Consider the following 17,959-nt stretch of genomic DNA (forward strand, 5'->3'; position numbering starts at 1 on the left):
ATTCAGATTTTGTCTCGGACTGAAATTATTGATGTGTGTGAGCTTTGTTTCTCACAAGATAAATGCGAGGTGCTAAATTTTGGGAAAGCAAATCTTAGCAGGACTTATACACTTAATGGTAAGGTCCTAGGGAGTGTTGCTGAACAAAGAGACCTTGGAGTGCAGGTTCATAGCTCCTTGAAAGTGGAGTCGCAGATAGATAGGATAGTGAGGAAGGCCTTTGGTATGCTTTCCTTTATTGGTCAGAGTATTGAGTACAGGAGTTGGGAGGTCATGTTGCAGCTGTACAGGACATTGATTAGGCCACTGTTGGAAAATTGCATGCAATTCTGGTCTCCTTCCTATTGGAAAGATGTGAAACTTGAAAGGTTCAGAAAAGATTTACAAGGATGCTGCCAAGGTTAGACAATTTGAGCTACAGGGAGAGGCTGAAAAAGCTGGGGCTGTTTTCCCTGGAGCATCAAACGCTGTGGGGTGACCTTATAGAGGTTTACAAAATTATGAGGGGCATGGATAGGATAAAGAGACAAATTATTTTCCTTGGGGTCGGGGAGTCCAGAACTAGAGTGCATAGGTTTAAGGTGAGAGGGGAAAGATATAAAAGAGACCTAAGGGGCAACGTTTTCGCGCAGAGGGTGGTCATGTATGGAATGACCTGCCAGAGGATGTGGTGGAGGCTGGTACAATTGCAACATTTAAGAGGCATTGGGATGGGTATATAAATAGGAAGGGTTTGGAGGGATATGGGCCGGGTGCTGGCAGGTGGGACTAGATTGGGTTGGGATATCTGGTAGGCATGGATGGGTTGTACCGAAGGATCTGTTTCAATGCTGTACATCTCTATGACTATGACTCTACGCAGTAAATGAATATCACTTCTGATGGAATACTACGGTAAAATGGAGATCGCGCAGTTATTAGAAGGTGTGCGGTAAAGATTTCGGAGGGGGCGGAGTCATGGGGCGGGAAGTGAATCTCGCGGGATTTGAGACGCACACGAGTGCGCAGGCGTTAACACGGTGTCTCGCTTTTGAGGTAAACAATGGTGGTGGGTTGGAGTGAACTGGGGAACCAGGCAAGGTCTAGCAGTACTTAGCTCAAGAGATACACACACAGAGAGAATATACACGTATGTAATATATGTATGTGTTTGGGATCATGTTATTTTACTGTTTTCTCTCGTCTACCAAGGTGCTAACCCGCCTCTGGTCTACGGCTGTCTTCATAAAACCTTGAGTCCAGGGGACAGGTCTGGGAGGGAGAAGGGGCGCAGTCTGGGGAAGTGGGGTGGGGCGCAGGAAGGGGGAGTTTGGAAATGAGAATGACAATGACAATGACAATGAGAATCAACTCATCCCCACCCCCTCAATCCCGCCCCCTCTCCCTAACTGACATTCACTATTTAGGAATTAGGAGTCGGACTCTTGGCTTTGGCCGACATTTCCGCTCCAGGATGTGTAATGTTTGCTCCCTGCTGTATTCTCGGTCTTGTTTGGTTTTTGTTTCAAACAGCGAACCATCTGTGATTGATAACCAGCAAGTGAAATGGTGACGGGGAGGTGCTGAATGAAACTGTATCTTCATGAGGAAGGAAAACTCTAGAGAAAGTAAATGGTCTTTTAGTTTGATTTATTGAGTAATGTTATTGAAAAAGATAAATTGAGCTGTGTACTTTTGGGTTCCTTCAACGCAGGATGAATGGGGTGGCCAGGTTTTACTGGGACAGGCCCAGTTTTAAACCAAATGCCCTGGTGTCCTAACAGTAATTTCTTCAAAATATTTTTAATATTCCAGATTTGACCTCTCCCATTTTGTCTGAGGTTTGTTATGAATTTAGGTTTGTGTGTGTTCCAGAGCTGCAGTTTTTGTCTCTCAGTCGGTGCAGTGCGCTGCAGTTTGGCATAACATTTTTGATAAAGTACTTCTGGCTGAAGTAGAAAGAAAATGGGCTGTGAGAACGAGGAATCTGTTGTCTGAATTATTTATGCCTGCAGTGACTGATTTTTTTTGGTGCAGTGTTGCTTTCAACTTGGAAAAGAAGAAACTGGATTAATTTATGGGCACTTTACTTATTTTAGCAAGTGTTCCATCTGAGGAACCACAAAATGGAATCTGTTATGTGCTGTACTTGGATGCATCATGTTTATTCCCCTCATAGCTTTTTATAATCTATGTTAATAAAGTTAAGGTCTGCGTACTGAACCTGTTAATTTATGATTTACCAACTTGAAAACATAACATTTATTCCTACACTACTATTTTCTCTTTAGCTACACAGTAATTTGTGCTAAAATAAAACAAAGAATTATGGATGCTGAAGATCTGAAACAAAAACATGTTACTGGAGAAGCTCTACGGTCTGATCACCACTGGACTCAATGTTTAACTCTATTTTCTCTTTACATGCTACCAGACCTGTTGAGTTTCTCCATTTTTTGTTTTTGTTATCATTCTATTAATTGTTTATTTATTTATGTACTTAATAAAGAAGGTGTGGTAGGCATCTCAATAAGATGCTAGAAATAAAGTATAAATGTTCATTTGATATTCTTACAAAGCTGCATCACTTCATTATGATTTGATATTCATTTCTTATGGATCTTTCTAGGTAAATTCACATGTAATTAATGGTGCACTTTTCAGGACTAGGACACTTGACTCTCAGCTTTCTTATTTTCATAAATTTGTGCATCTCTTTGTATATGTATCTGGATGGCACAAAGATACAATTTTAGCTCTATAACCTCTTTCTCACTCAGAGGTTCACTTGCTTTTGTTACAGCAACAACTTCTGACATAAATAGGTAAACTACAGCTAAAACAGGAATCCAAAAAGACTGAAACTAGAGCTAAATGGAGGACTTCAGTATCAAATATACCTAATTTACAAAAATCTCAGTTTCAGTGACCAATCCGAATGGCAATCCCCTAGCCAAGCTGTTCCTGTAAAGCTACAAGACTGGCATATATCTGACAACATGAAAAAGTAACCAGATATGCTCTGTGTGCAAGACAAGACCGATCCAATCTAGCCAAAACACTATTATCAGCAAAGTGACAGATTGAGGTGCTGACAAGCAGCACTTCAAAGTAATAACTTGCTCACTGATACTCGGTTTGGGTTCTGCTAGGAAACGAGAGCTGAACTGGTGAGGTGAGAGTGACTGCTCTAAACGTCAAAGCAGCATTCAATGAATAAGATATCATGGAGCCCGAGCCTGTCGGAGTCAAAGTGGGAATGAGTGAAAAATGTCAGCTGCTTGATATTGTACCTGGCAAAAGAAAATGACTGTAGATGTTGCAAGTCAGTCATCTTGGTCTCTGGGTGCAACCTGTAGAAATTCCATATGTAGTGCCCTAGACCCAGTTAATGACCAATCCTCCTGCATAAGACCAGGAGTGGGGATGTTTGATGACTGTATAACATTTAACACTGTTAGTGACTCCTCAGATACTCAGGCAGCACGATGGCACAGTGGTTAGCACTGCTGCCTCACAGTACCAGTTTGCATGTTCTCCCCGTGTCTGCGTGGGTTTCCTTTGGGTGCTCCAGTTTCCTCCCACGGTCTAAAGATGTGCAGGTCAGGTGAATTGGCCATGCTAAATTGCCTATATGTTAGTCAGAGGGAATGGGTCTGGGTGGGTTACTCTTCGGAGGGTCGGTGTGGACTTGTTGGGCCGAGGGGCCTGTTTCCACACTGTAGGGAATCTAATCTAAAGTAGTCCTTAATATGGCAAAAAATGTTCAATATCAAAGATTGTCGAAGTGGCAGATGGAGTTTCATTTAGATAAATGTGAGGTGCTGCATTTTGGGAAAGTAAATCTTAGCAGGTTCTCTGTAGTGTTGCTGAACAAAGAGATCTTGGAGTCCAGGTTCATAGCTCCTTGAAAGTGGAGTCGCAGGTAGATAGGATAGTGCAGAAGACGTTTGGTTAGCTTTCGTTTATTGGTCAGCGTATTGAGTACAGGAGTTAGGACGTCATGTTATGGCTCTACAGGATATTGGTTAGGCCATGTGGAATATTGCATGCAGTTCTGGTCTCCTTCCTATCGTAACAATGTTGTTAAACTTGAAAGGGTTCTGAAAAGATTTACAAGGATGTTGCCAGGATTTAAAGATTTGAGCCATAGGGAGGTCTTGAATAGGCTTGGGGTGTTTTCCCTGGAGCATCGGAGGCTGAGGGGTGTGGTGCTTTATAGAGGTTTACAAAATCATGTGGGGCATGGATCGGATAAATAGACAAAGTCTTTTCCCTGGGGTGGGGGATCCAGAACTAGAGGGCATAGGTTTAGGATGAGAGGGGAAAGATATAAAAGAGACCTAAGGGGCAACGTTTTTACACAGAGGGTGATACGTATATGGAATGAGCTGCCAGTGGAAGTGGTAGAGGCTGGTACAATTACAACATTTTAAAGGCATCTGGATGGGTATATGAATAAGAGGGGTTTGGAAGGATATGGGCCAGGTGTTGGCAGGTGGGACTAGATTGGGTTGGGATATCTGGTTGTCATGGACGAGTTGGACCAAAGAGTCTGTTTCCATGCTGTACATCTGTGCCAGTCACTGATGATCTTCAACAGAAGAGCACATAATCATCATTAGTTGATGTTTAATTGCTGAATCTCCTATTGTCAGGAACCTGGGTTTCCTTTTGACCAGAAGCTGCATTTGTCTGTTATTTAGGTGGCTCAAAGAGTACTTCAAAGTCCAGGGATTTGCAGTTTGTGGGTTCCTGGCTCCCAAGTGTCGATCAACCATCTACAAGAATTTATATTTCCACCAACACTATTTTTGAATCTTACTTTCATAGATGTCGACAGCACAGAAGATAGGGTATTTGACCCAACAAGACTGGACTGGTTAAAAACATGCACTTGGCTATACTAATCCATCTTCCAGCACAAGACCCATCATGTTGTATGCCTTGGATTGCAAATGTACAGCTAAATAGTTGTTATGAGGGTTTCTGCCTCTATCACCTTTTCAGTCAGAGAGTTCCAGATTTCCACCCACTTCGTACTACCCAAGTGCCTCAAGTCATTCATGGATTCTGGATTGACTTCAATTTGCCATTGATCAACCTATCTGACCAGCCTGTCTATACCCTCTTGTAACCTAAGGCTACCCTCCTCTCTATTTACCACTTCAGTGATTTTTGTATTATCTGCAATCTTACTGATTACCTGCTATTTTCAAGTCTTCAAGAGGCTGGATGCCATTCAGAATGAAGCAGCCAGCTTGACTGGTACCCTGTTCATGCCCTTCACCATCATAGTGATAGCAGTGTATACCATCTACATGATGTATTGTAGTAACTCACCAAGGCTTCTCTGATGGCACCTTTCAAACATCTACCACCTGGAATGACAAGGCAGTATATATGCTAACAACTTATGTCTTCTCAAGGATGATAAGTGCTAGCCCAGCCAGCAATGTCAACATTACCATGAACCTATGTTTTAAATGTAGTCACTGCAAGTGGCCATGTTAATGAAATGGCAACAAATATGCTATTCTGGATGGTTCCTGACCTTCTTTGCACTTTAGTTACAGTTTCTCACAGCTCCACATGATGCCGAATATCTTCATTTACCACTTGACGAGTTGTCTCTGGGCTTGCCACATAGGTTGTTGCTTGTTTTCATTTCCTAACATTGTTTAATGTGTCATGGTTAAGTTGATGTTCACCAAATGTCAGGATTCAGTCTGACTATTGAATCAATTTTGAGGGCAATCTATTAATGCATTTCTTCTGCTATTTTATTTTGTCACCTCGAATTATAGTTTAATTTGTAGGAAAACAGAAATTAATGTTTTTGAATATAAATAATGTATTTTCATAATGAAATGTTTTCTGGTATTTAAATGTTAAATTTGAACCATACACCAAATTCTCTTTGTCATCACGGGTTAACTCCATTATTCCTTTACAATTCATAGGCTCAACATATTAAAATTCCTAGCGCAACACATGTCTCCTGAGAAAGTAACTGTCACAGTTCGTTTGGTACGGTCCTTTGAACATCGCAATTTCAAATCTGTGGTCTACCATGATGTTAATGTAAATCAGACTGTGCAGGAATTTCTTAACGTTCTTCAGAATGGTGAGATAATTGGCAAGAGATATAAATACCTATTTGTTCTTGATATTCAACCTGTTAAGTTATTTTCTTTAATAAAAGTCAGAAAATGCTTGACCAGATTTGGCAGCATCTGTGGCGAGAAAAACAAAGTTACTATTAAGGTCCTGGCCTTTTGTCAGAACTGGGGAATTTTAGTAATACAATAGGTGGGATAAAGAGCAAAAGTCTGGTATGATAGTGAGTAGAAGAGATTAAATGATAAAATGAATGATACTATTGACACAGTATTGATTGGGTAACTGATGTGCTACTATATTCTATCTTAAGTTAAAACCTTGTCGGTTCAGAAACAGATATTAAGAAATTGGCAGTTATCTTGTGGAATAGAAGAATTCTCTCTATAGTTATTTCTCAATCAGTACTGCAAAAAACAAATTATGTCATTAAAATTAAAGTTGTTGTTGTCCTGACGAGCCTACCTTATTACATTTGTGAGACCTATTGGCACACAAATTGGCAGTTGCCTCTCCTTACATTGCAGCAGTGATTATACTTCAAAGCACGAAAATGTGTGAATTACTTCCCAGGTTGTGAAATGTGCTATAGTTGAGAGTTTGCTTTCGTTTAATATATACAAATAATATGGTTATTTAGATGTAGGAAAATATTATTCAAACTTATAGGAGTGACAAATAGCAAGGATACCAATCAGCTGCAAGGTAATGTAGGCTAGAATGGACAGACAAATAACTGATAGAATTTAATACAGGGAAGTGTGTGGTAATGTGGTCTGGCAGGGAGAGGCAATATATACTTCATTGATGTAGAATGTCCTGGGGTTTCATTTGCTTAAAATATTTGAAGGTGCAGGACGAATTCAGAGTAGAGTTAGCAAAGAGATTTTGGACTTCAAAAATATAGATACTGATTACAAAAATAGGGAAGTTATAATAAAACTTCATAACACTCTAGTTAAGGTCATAAGTATTGTGCCCAGTTCTGATTATGACAATTTAGGAAGGATCTACAGTCCTTAGAGGGCAGAGGAGATTTACAAAATTGTTCTCAACATGAGATATTTTAGCTACGGGAGCATTATGTAAAGCTGGTATTTATTTTTGGAGCAAGGTGGTTTGGGTAAGATTTTAGAGAGTTTTATTACTGTATGACAACTTTAGGGTAGATGGGGAAACATTGTTTGCATTTGCTGGTGCATTAGCATTGGTGCAAGTACAACAGGATACGCATTTAAGTTGTTGGGTTTGTGATGCAGAATGGATGTGAGGAAGAATGTTTTATGCAATGAGTGTTAATGAACTGGATCCGACAGCCTAAGAAGATGGTGGAAGTGGAAAGGATCTTGACAAATAAATTTTCTGGTGTATAGGGTAAGAATGACTGGATTGCTGTATAAGATAACATGGGCTGAATGTCCTCCTGTGTTTTGAGTATGATTTCTTACTTGATGACTCTTCTCTATTCAATTACCTTTCTATTTCCTTTGTGCTAATTATAATTAGCCATGTTGCCATTCAGGTGAAGTTATGATATTTTTATCATCTTTGAGTAACTGCTGTAGCATAACCAAACATGGTGATTTCTTTTTTGATAATCTGCATCAATGTTATTTAGAAATGTTTATCTTTGCTTTTCACAGATTTATCTTCAAAACCTGGTCTTCCACCACCTTTTAAGAAATACACCTATGGTATGTTGCATTTGAATTGAAATAGCTTAATTTAGCTGCCATTTTAATCATGAGAAAACTGAATTGAACATAGTTTCATTTATGTAAGGATTTCACTAATAATAATGGTCTGGATTTTCTGGTGACCAGATAATCATTTCAGCCACAGGTGGGGGATTGTACATCAGTAACCTGCGGAATCCCTATTGTTGCAACAAGCCCTTTGAAATATCTATTAAACTCTGAGGTTCCACAGCAGGAAAGTTATGTCTTACCCAGGAAATGTTAGACAATTTAAAGTCTGGTCTATCTCCTAGGTAAATTGCCACATGCCCAAGTACACCTCTCCCAAACCCATCCCCAATACCGAACACAGATTATCCACCTTCCTGGATGCACCTAATGTCATGCCTACTTTGCATACTTAGCCTTTCACAAGGCTGTTGTCTGTGCTGTTGGACATTTAAATCTCACAATACTGTAACTAATGCTGTGAACAAAAATCGTGGTTCACTTCCCTTGATTATCCTGCACTATGAGAGACTTCTTAGATTTAAGATACGCTAAGCATTTTTGAAGAAGCCATGATCGAAATACAGAGCTCTGCTCAGGAAGAGCTAAGAAGGCTGCAAAGCAACAGTACTTTTCGTGTTTCAGTTTTCTGAACACACTTGTTTGAAGGAAAGTATGAGTAATTATGATTCAGCCAAGTAATTCAGTTATTACTATGTGATCCAGTCAGATATTCCCTAGCTGTTTGTAGTGCCAGCTTGATTCTTCCCAAGCTTTAGAGGGATAAACCAGATTATTTTTTGTTGACAAAAGGATCAGACCCATAAATCTAACTACAGGTTCACTAGGTGATGAAAACCAGAATAGAGAACGAAAAATATACAGTGTTGAACACTGGTTGAGAAAGCAGACACAGAATCATCCAGCTATAATTTTTTTGTTTCTGAACAGAGTAACTTTTACTAATTTAAATCTCTCCGCAGATACATTAAAGATTATTCACCAAGCACATGGAGCAAAGGTATATTCAAATACTGAAGTCCTTTTGTTTTGTTTTTTAAACAGCTAAAGGTTGTTCTTCTATAATGCGATGGTTGCATTCTTTTGGAACCTTGAATCATGGAACCAAGCGCTTTAGAAACAGCGCTTAAAGTGCTAGTGATGTAATCGCTTTACAGCTAATACACGTTTTAAAAGTCCACACTTTAGAAACAGTGTCTCCAATTTGTCAATCATGTTACAGCGAATTCGCATTAACGAAGCGTGGGTTATAGCAGAACAACCTGTAGTTGTAGCCCATGATGCACTAACAAAAAAAATTAGTGCACTTGATTGCACATAATACAAAATCAACATTTCCTTGCATGTTAGAATCTTACAGAAACAAAAGCACTATCTAGTTGTTACATATCATTTAAATGAATATACAATATATAAACAAATAATATATATGTATTTCCTGTTTATACATGGCAGCTAACAACTTTCTAAACTGATCCTAATTCAGTTTTAAACGTGTTAAGGTTTTAAAATGCTACATTCTTGGACGCATTGGCTATTTCATACAAAAAAGAAATCAAGGCTTTATCAGTATCTACTATGCGTCCCTGGATCTCTTTGTTCCTCTATGCCATCTAGACTATTATCCAAGTAGTAGTTTCTTTCTTTCATTTTTGTAGCAAAATGTATCACTTTATACTTCATGAAAATTAATTTGCCATTTACACACCATTCTGTTTGTTGACGATGTATAACATTTCCTAAGCTGCCTTTGGGTAGGCAAATTACCTGCTGTAAATGCACAACAGTATTTTAATTCTAGAGGTGTTTTTGCTTTGGCTTATTCTGCCATTTCTTTCATCAGAGAGTTAGTCTTTTGATCCTAATTTTTGGAATGGAGTTTCAGCCTTCTATTTTCTTTCAGCACTCTATTTCTTAACATGTTTGCTTGAAGAGATGTTTATTTTCACTTCTGAAAGTGCAAGGCTCCAACAACTGTTCAAGAATAATAACCTGATGCTTAAATGAAAATTAAATTTTAATCTATAATTATGTCCAATATCAGTTCTAAAAGTAATCCAGTAGCTGTGATAAGTATTTGAGTATTTGTCTTGACATTAGTTCAGTTCCTAACCTTGTTCTGACATATTTGTAAGAAACGTAGTATTGCATTCTAATTGCCACGTTGGTAATCTGCAATATGAGTTCCCTTTTTACATTTGTTAATCTAATACAGGTATTCCCAAATTTTAGTTGTAAGGGAAATTAATGCAGTTAATACTGCTTTCCTGCATTTTGAAGATCCATTTAAAGCCCTTCTTGAAATTGGCTGAGCTTGTTCAAATCCCTTGAACTATGTTTACTGGAGTTGAGAAGAATGAGGGGGGAAACCTACAAAATTCCAACAGAACTTGACAAGGTAAATGCAAGAAGGATGTTGCCAGTGACCATGGATTCCAGAAGTGAGGGTCACAGTTTAAGGAAACCTGGTAGGCCTGAGATGAGGAGAAATTTCTTCACCCAGAGAGGGGTGAACCTGTGGAATTTTCTGTCATAGAAAAAGGGTTGAAGCCAAAACATTGAATGTTTTCAAGAAGGAGTTAGACATAGTTCTTAGAGCTAAAAGGACAAAGGGTATATGCCAAAAGAAAGACCAGGCTACTGAGATGGACGATCAACCATATTGAATGGTGGATCAGGCTCAATGGGTTACTCCCATTATTTTTCTGTTTCTCCAAATTTCAAGCAGCTTTTTTTGTGAGGACGATAACTAAAATGAACAGTACACTCCGCTACATAATTAATCAAGTAATGCATTAGATAAATTTATGCTGTAATCTAATTTGGGGTGCGGACGTTTAGAGTTCTAGAGATATACAGCACGAAAACAGACCCTTTCAATCTAACGCATCCATGCCAACCAGATTTTCTAACTAAATTAAGTCCCATTTGCCAGTGTTTGGCTCCTATCCCTCTAAATCCTTCCTATTCGTATATCAATCCAGTTGCCTTTTAAATGTTGTAATCTTACCAGCCTCCACCTCTTCCTCTGGCAGCTCATTCCATACACGCGACATCCTCTGCCTTTAAAAAGTTGCCTGTTAGGTCCCTTTTGTGTCTTTCTCTTCTCACCTTAAACTTATGCCCTCTAGTTTTGGACACGCTGGGGAAAAGACCTTGCCTATTTACCATATCTATGCCCCTCACTTTTATGAAATGGTCATCGGAGCCCCTCAGACAACTAATTTTTCTGTGCATTTTGTAATAACTGCTTATTTGAAATAAGCATATATAAGTTGATCTCATAGCGTGATCAAATGTCAGCATTACAAGGCAACCATTTCCAGAACTCTGCAGAGATGAGTATTATGAAATAAAAACTTGTGATTGATTTTTCTTTTATCTACTTATGGGATGTAATCTTCATGTGATCTATGTTTGTTATCCATCACTTATTGACCTTGTGAAGATAATGTTGAACCACATTTGTGAATTAAAGTGTGTCTGCTTTAATGCAAGGAGTGTCTGGAATAAGAGTGACGAACTTAGAGCATGGATCAGTACTTGGAGCTACAATGTTGTGGCCATAACGGAGACGTGGGTTTCATAGGGACAGGAATGCTTGCTTGATGTTCCAGGGTTTAGAACATATATAAAGAACAGGGAGGGTGGAAAAAGAGAAGAGGGTGTAGCATTGCTAATCAGAGAGTGCATCACAGCTACAGAAACAAAGGTTGTTGAGGAAGGTTTGTCTACTGAGCCAGTATGGGTAGAAATTAGGAACAGCAAGGGAATAGCCATCGCACTGGGGATTTTCTACAGACCATCTAATAGCAGTAGAGATTGAAGATCGCAAAGGCAGGCAGATTCTGGAAAAATGCAAAAGTAACAGGGTTGTTGTTATGGGTGATTTCAACTTTCCCAATATTGACTGGAACCTTGTAAGTGCAGATGGTTTGGATGGAGCAATTTTTGTCAGGTGTGTTCAGGAGGGTTTCCTTACTCAGTATGTAGACAGACCAATGAGGGGAGAGGCCATTTTGGATTTGGCACCAAGCCAGGACAGGTGTCAGATCTCACGGTGGGAGAGCACTTTGGTGAAAGTGATCACAACTGCCTCACATTTAGCATGGCCTTAGAGTGAAAGGAGCAGTTATTGGGGAAAAAGAAATTATGATACAATCAGACAGAAGTTGGGAAGTACAGACTGGGAGCAATTGTTCCACAGAAAGGGCACAGCAGACATGTGGAGACTATTTAAGGAGCAGTTGTTGCGAGTGATGCACAAATTTGTTCCTCTGAGACAGGTAAGAAGGGGTAAGATTAACGAACCTTGGATGACGAAAACAAAGGAACTTCTTGTCAAAAGGAAGAAGGAAGCTTGCGTAAGGTGGAGGATGCAAGGATCTAGCACAGCTTTAGAGGATTACAGGCTTGCACGAAAGGAGCTTAGAAATGGACTGAGGAGAGCCAGTGGGGGGGGCATGAAAAATGCTTGGCAAGATGGATTAGAGAGAACCCAAAGGCGTTTTACTCATACGTGAGGAATAAGAGAATGTTCAGGGAGAAGGTATGACCGATCAGGGATAGCAGAGGGAACTTGTGTGTGGAGTCTGAGTAGATAGGGAAAGCCCTAAATGAGTTTTTTTTGCTTCGGTTTTCATCAAGGAAAGGGAACTTGATGTAAATGAAAACTTAGAGGAGCTGGGATACAGTCATGACCAGATCAAGATTGATGAATTTGGTGTGCTAGAAATTTTGGAAAACATTAAGATTGATAAGTCCCCAGGGCCAGACCAGATTTATCCTAGGCTGCTCCGGGAAGTTTGAAAGGAGGTTGCTAAGCCGCTGGCGAGGATATTTACCTCCTCACACTCCACGGGAGTCGTACCAGAGGATTGGAAGGAGGCGAATGTTGTTCCACTTTTCAAGAAGGTAATAGGGGAATCCCTGGCAATTACAGACAAGTCAGTCTTGCGTCTGTGGTCAGCAAAGCTGTGGAAAGAATTGAGGGATAGCATTTATGACTATTTGGTAAATTATAGTGTGATTAAAAGCAGTCAGCATGGCTTTGTGAGGGGCAGGTTATGCCTCACAAATCATATTGAGTTCTTTGAGGATGTGTTAAGACAGGTCGATGACAGTAGAACAGTGGATGTGGTGTATATGGATTTCAGCAAGGCATTTGATAGGGTTCCCCATGGTAGGCTCATTCATAAAGTCAGCAAGTTTGGGATACAGGGAGATTTGGCTATCTGGATTCAGAATTGGCTGGCTGACAGAAGGCAGAGTGTGGTTGTAGATGGAAAATATTCTGCCTGGAGGACAGTGTTGAGTGGGGTCCCACGGGGCTCTGTTCTTGGGCCTCTGTTCTTTGTAGTTTTTATAAATGACTTTGAGGAGGTTGAGGGGTGGGTTTGTAAATTTGCAGATGACACAAAGGTTGGAGGTGTCGTCGATAGTATAGAGGGCTACTGCAGGCTGCAGCGCAACATAGACAGGATGCAGAGCTGGGCGTTCAACCTGGATAAATGCGAAGTGCTGCATTTTGGAAGGTCGAACTCGAATGCTGAATATAGGATTAAAGACAGGATTCTTGGCAGTGTGGAGGAACAGAGGGGTCTGGGTGTGCAAATACATAAGATCCCTCAAAGTTGCCACCCAAATGGATAGACTTGTTAAGAAAGCATATGGCATTTTGGCTTTCATTAACGGGGTATCGAGTTCAAGAACCGCGAGGTTTTGCTGCAGCTCTACAAATCCCTGGTAGGCCACACTTGGGATATGGTGTCCAGTTCTGGTCACCCTACTAAAGGAAAGATACAGAGGCTTTGGAGAGGGTACAAAGAAGGTTTACCAGGATGCTGCCTGGACTGGAGGGCATGCCGTATGAAGAAAGGTTGAATAAGCTCGGACTTTTCTCTCTAGAGAGAAGGAGGAAGGGAGGAAACCTGATTGAGGTGTACAAAATAATGAGAGGAATAGATAGTCAATAGCCAGAGCCTTTTCCCCAGGGCAGGATTGACTGGTATGAGAAGTCATAGTTTGAAGATATTAGGAGGAAGGTATAAAGGAGACATCAGAGGTAGGTTCTTTACACGGAGCTGTGAATGCATGGAATGCATTGCCAGCTGTGGTGGTGGAAGCAGATTCATTGGGGACATTTAAGCGACTGCTGGACATGCACTGGATAGCAGTGAGTTGAGGGGTGCGTAGGTTAAGTTACTAAATTTTACATTAGGATTAAATCATGGCACAACATCGTGGGCCTAAGGGCCTGTTCTGTGCTGTACTTTTCTTTGGTCTGTTCTAATTACATTTGTATTTCCATAGGCAGAAGTGGACACTGTTGATGCTGGAGATTAGAGTCAAGATTAGAGTGGTGCTGGAAAAGCACAATGGATCAGGCAGCATCCAAGGAGCAGGAGTATCGATAATTTGGGCAAAAGCCCTTCATCGGGGCTGATGAAGGGCTTTTGCCCAAAACATCTATTTTCCTGCTCCTTGGATGCTGCCTGACCCACTATGCTTTTCCAGCACCACTCTAATCTTTGTATTTCCATAGTTTTGTTAGTAGAGTTTTAGGGTTTTACCTTGGTGACCATGAATGGATTACGATATAGTTCTAAGTTAGGATGGCATGTAACTGGAGATCAATTTCCAGGTGATGGTGTTCCCATACGACCGCTTCTCTTGTCTTTTTTACGCAGTATAGCTTTGAGTTTTGGTAGATGCTGTTGAATTAACTAAGAGTTTGAGTGTTTTTGGAATGATGCTTAAGCAGGCAAGTTGGGGTTATTCCATCAGACTGTGCCTATGGATGATAGAAATGTTATTTTGAGTCATGTGGCCACGGATTGCTTAAGTTCTGTTGTTGCCACAGTATTTATTGTGACTGGCTCAGTTAAATTTGTGGTCAGTGGTGACCCCAGTATATTTGGGAATTCAGCTCTTGAATGTCAAGGGCAGATAGTTAGGTTCTCTCTTGTTGAAAATAGTCATTGTCTGAAACATTTGTGGGCGTTTATAAGCCCAAGTCAGGACTTGCTGCATGTGGGCACAGACTTATTCCTTACCAGAGTTGCAAATAGACTGGACGAACAATCATCAAGCTTCAGCATTTTTGAGCTTATGGTCAAAAGCTATTGATAAAACAGCGATGGTGTTTAGGCCTTTGTCACTTCTTTGAGAAACTCATTACGACTTTCAGCACTACAGTTATTTTTCCTAGTGCTAGGTGTAACTCTGGCTTTTGGAGTCTCCACCAGATTCCCATTTATTTCATTTTATCAGGGCTACTGAACTTCATAATCAAATACTGCCTTTAATATCAAGGGCAGTTACACTTAACGGACATCTCGCATTCAGCTCTTTTGCATGTTTGAAACAGGTCTGTAGCTAAATGGTACTGGTAGAATGCAAACTGAGGATTGGAATGGAGGTTATTAGAAAGTGCCACTTGATATGTCAATGTTGGCTAATGTTATTTGGAAGATTGAGAATAAGTTGGGGAAATTGGGTGTGTCTTGTTCCTGGACAGTTTCCCATTTTGCCAAGTGGACACCACACTGTAGCTATATTGATACAGCTTTACTTAGAGCATGGGATAGTTCACCAACACAAGACTTCAGTACTAAGATGTTGTTTGGGCCATGGTCTGTGCATTATACAGTGTATGTAACTGTCTATTGATATCATGTGAACTGAAACAAATATACTGGAATCTGCATTTGGGGGTATTGCAGGAATAAGTTGGATCCACTGGGTTTTTAAACTCTTCTCTTGCACTGACATGCTGGTGTCTGCCATCATTGAGAATGGAGATGTTTAGGGAGCCACTACCTCCTGTTAGTTGTTTAATTGATTACCGTCCGTGATTGCAATGACACAATTATGGAGTTTTGTTCACCATACTGCAGGATCAAATTAATTATCAGCTCACACCTTGCTGCTTTTGCTGTTTGACATGTATATAGGCCTGTTCTATTACTTCACTCAGGTTAAAGCCTCATTTTCAGTATGTCTAGTGTTGCTGTTAACATGCTGCCCTGTGCTCTTTATTCAACCAGGGTTATTCCCAATTTAATAAAACAAGTGATAAATATTCCAAGTAATGGAATGGAATGCAGGCTTGTTGTTAATGGCCTAAGGTGCCATATTGGATGCCCAGTTTTGAGCTGTTAGATATGTGTAAATAGCAAAACTCTTGCAAATCACATTGGTGCTGAGAATTATTTGGTGATCACTCCTACCAGCATCATTATAAACAGATATGTGAATGGCACGCAGACTGAAGAGGATGCAGTCAAGTAGATTTTCTGTTGCAAACTCATTTCGGTAGCGGTGTCAAATAGTGATCGGCTAGTTCACTTGTAGAAGTACTACCAAGCCAGTTTGGGTTGTTTTAAAGATTAGATTAGATTCCCTACAGTGTGGAAACAGGCCCCTCGACCCAACAAGTCCACACCGACCTTCAAAAGAGCAACCCACCCAAACCCATTCCCTGACATTTACACCTGCACCTAATACTACAGGCAATTTAGCATGGCCAATTCATTTAACCTGCACATCTTTGGACTGTGGGAGGAAACTGGAGCACCCAGAGGAAACCCACGTAGACACAGGGAGAATGTGCAAACTCCACACAGGCAGTTGCCCGAGACGGGAATTGAACCTGGGTCCCAGACACTGTGAGGCAGCAGTGCTAACCACTGAGCCACCATGGCACCCTAGTATGGATATTTAAAATTTTTCCACTCAGCATTTTATGTCCTAGCTATCCTCTATACTTCAAATGGTGTTCAACAAGAAGATTTTAATTTAATCAACTGAGGAAGGGCAAGGGCAAAATTAGCAGTAAGTTTTCTTCATCGGTTTATCCGGGGCTACATTCTCTCAACCTCTATGACAAAATTTATCACCTAGATGGATCTGTCTCCTTGGTGTGATAATGTGTCCAGGAATGGTGATGGAAAGTGTCTGGAAACCTTCATTGAAATGTAAAAATGATGTCAAGCTGTTGCATGTCTGTATGCTCACCATCTCAATTTTGAATCGATGTTATTGATAAGGAATTTAAAGGGTTGCCTGGACCTCATTATGCTTTTTATCATGTCCAGTTCTAAGATAGTACTTATTTTCCATTTTTCAGACAAATGATCTCGTTGTGAGCTTAGACAATGATGATCAACTTGTATTAAAGGAGGCAAGCACACTGAAAGAAGCAGGAGTGGGTAAGTGATTGGGAAACCTTTCTGACATATTTTATCTGGGTGAACACATTGTTGCATTCAGAATTGCTTTCTAATTAGTTTATATTTATTAAAAAAAACAATTTGTTCTAAGAAGATCGGACGCAGAAAGCAGTTTTTACATTCCTACACCAGCAATTGGAGTAACTCCACATTTAAATGCAATAAGCATTTCAAAATTTCAATAAGAATCTACATTTTGACTACGTGAAAGCTGGAACACTAATAAAACCCAAACCAACATTTGCCAAAATAGTGAAGATAAATTTCTGTTCACAAAGAAATGCACAGTAAATGTAAAAGATAGTTCCGTAGTAGGTAGTTAGAATTGAACAGCTCAGAGAAGTATCTTTTTGTCAGTAATTTAAATTTGATTGTTTTAAATTTATTTGTTGGGACATGTTGTAAATTCCAGGATACTCAACTCCAATGAAATTTCAGTTTGTTGTGAATTCTAAGGTTGCCAGCTATTTGTCCTAAATTCCATTTCTCAATTTCGTTGCTGATTTAAGATTTATAGACAATAGCGAGTGTTGAGATTCTGGATGTAAGTTTGCTTGCTGAGCTAGACTGTTCATTTTCAGAGTTTTGTCACCACACTAGTTAACATCATCAGTGAGCCTCCGGTGAAGTACTGGTGGTATGGCCTGCTTTTTATTTGTGTTTAGGATTCCTTGGGTTAGTGATGTCATTTCCTGTGGTGACATAATTTACCGTGGCGATGTCACTTCCAGTTCTTTTTCTCAGTGGGTGGTAGGTGGGATCCAAGTCAATGTGTTTGTTGGTAGAGTTCTGGTTGGAGTGACATGCTTCTAGGAATTCTCACACGTCTGTTTGACATGTTCTGGATGGGTATGTTGTCCCAGTTGAAACAGCGTCCTTATCTGTATGTAAGGATACTAGCGAGAGTGGGTCATGTCTTTT

General features: G+C 40.1%; 1 protein-coding gene across 5 annotated transcripts in view; it reads left to right on the forward strand.

The window, feature by feature from the left end:
- c10h2orf76 (chromosome 10 C2orf76 homolog) overlaps nucleotides 1-17,959 on the forward strand; it is a 29,114-nt gene that overhangs the window by 8,119 nt on the left and 3,036 nt on the right. The window contains exons 1-6 of one of the 5 annotated variants that reach the window (XM_072579611.1): nucleotides 1,017-1,035; nucleotides 1,513-1,607; nucleotides 5,943-6,106; nucleotides 7,743-7,793; nucleotides 8,768-8,805; nucleotides 16,936-17,017. In XM_072579611.1, the coding sequence (XP_072435712.1) occupies nucleotides 5,974-6,106; nucleotides 7,743-7,793; nucleotides 8,768-8,805; nucleotides 16,936-17,017 (304 nt within the window). In that variant the 5' untranslated portion in view covers nucleotides 1,017-1,035; nucleotides 1,513-1,607; nucleotides 5,943-5,973. Of the gene's footprint in view, nucleotides 1-977; nucleotides 1,130-1,512; nucleotides 1,608-5,942; nucleotides 6,107-7,742; nucleotides 7,794-8,767; nucleotides 8,806-16,935; nucleotides 17,018-17,959 lie in introns of those variants that run through there. The other 4 variants (XM_072579610.1, XM_072579612.1, XM_072579609.1 and 1 more) reach the window with 4 other exon arrangements.

Source organism: Chiloscyllium punctatum, chromosome 10, assembly GCF_047496795.1.
Source record: "Chiloscyllium punctatum isolate Juve2018m chromosome 10, sChiPun1.3, whole genome shotgun sequence".
Taxonomy (NCBI): Eukaryota; Metazoa; Chordata; class Chondrichthyes; order Orectolobiformes; family Hemiscylliidae; genus Chiloscyllium; species Chiloscyllium punctatum.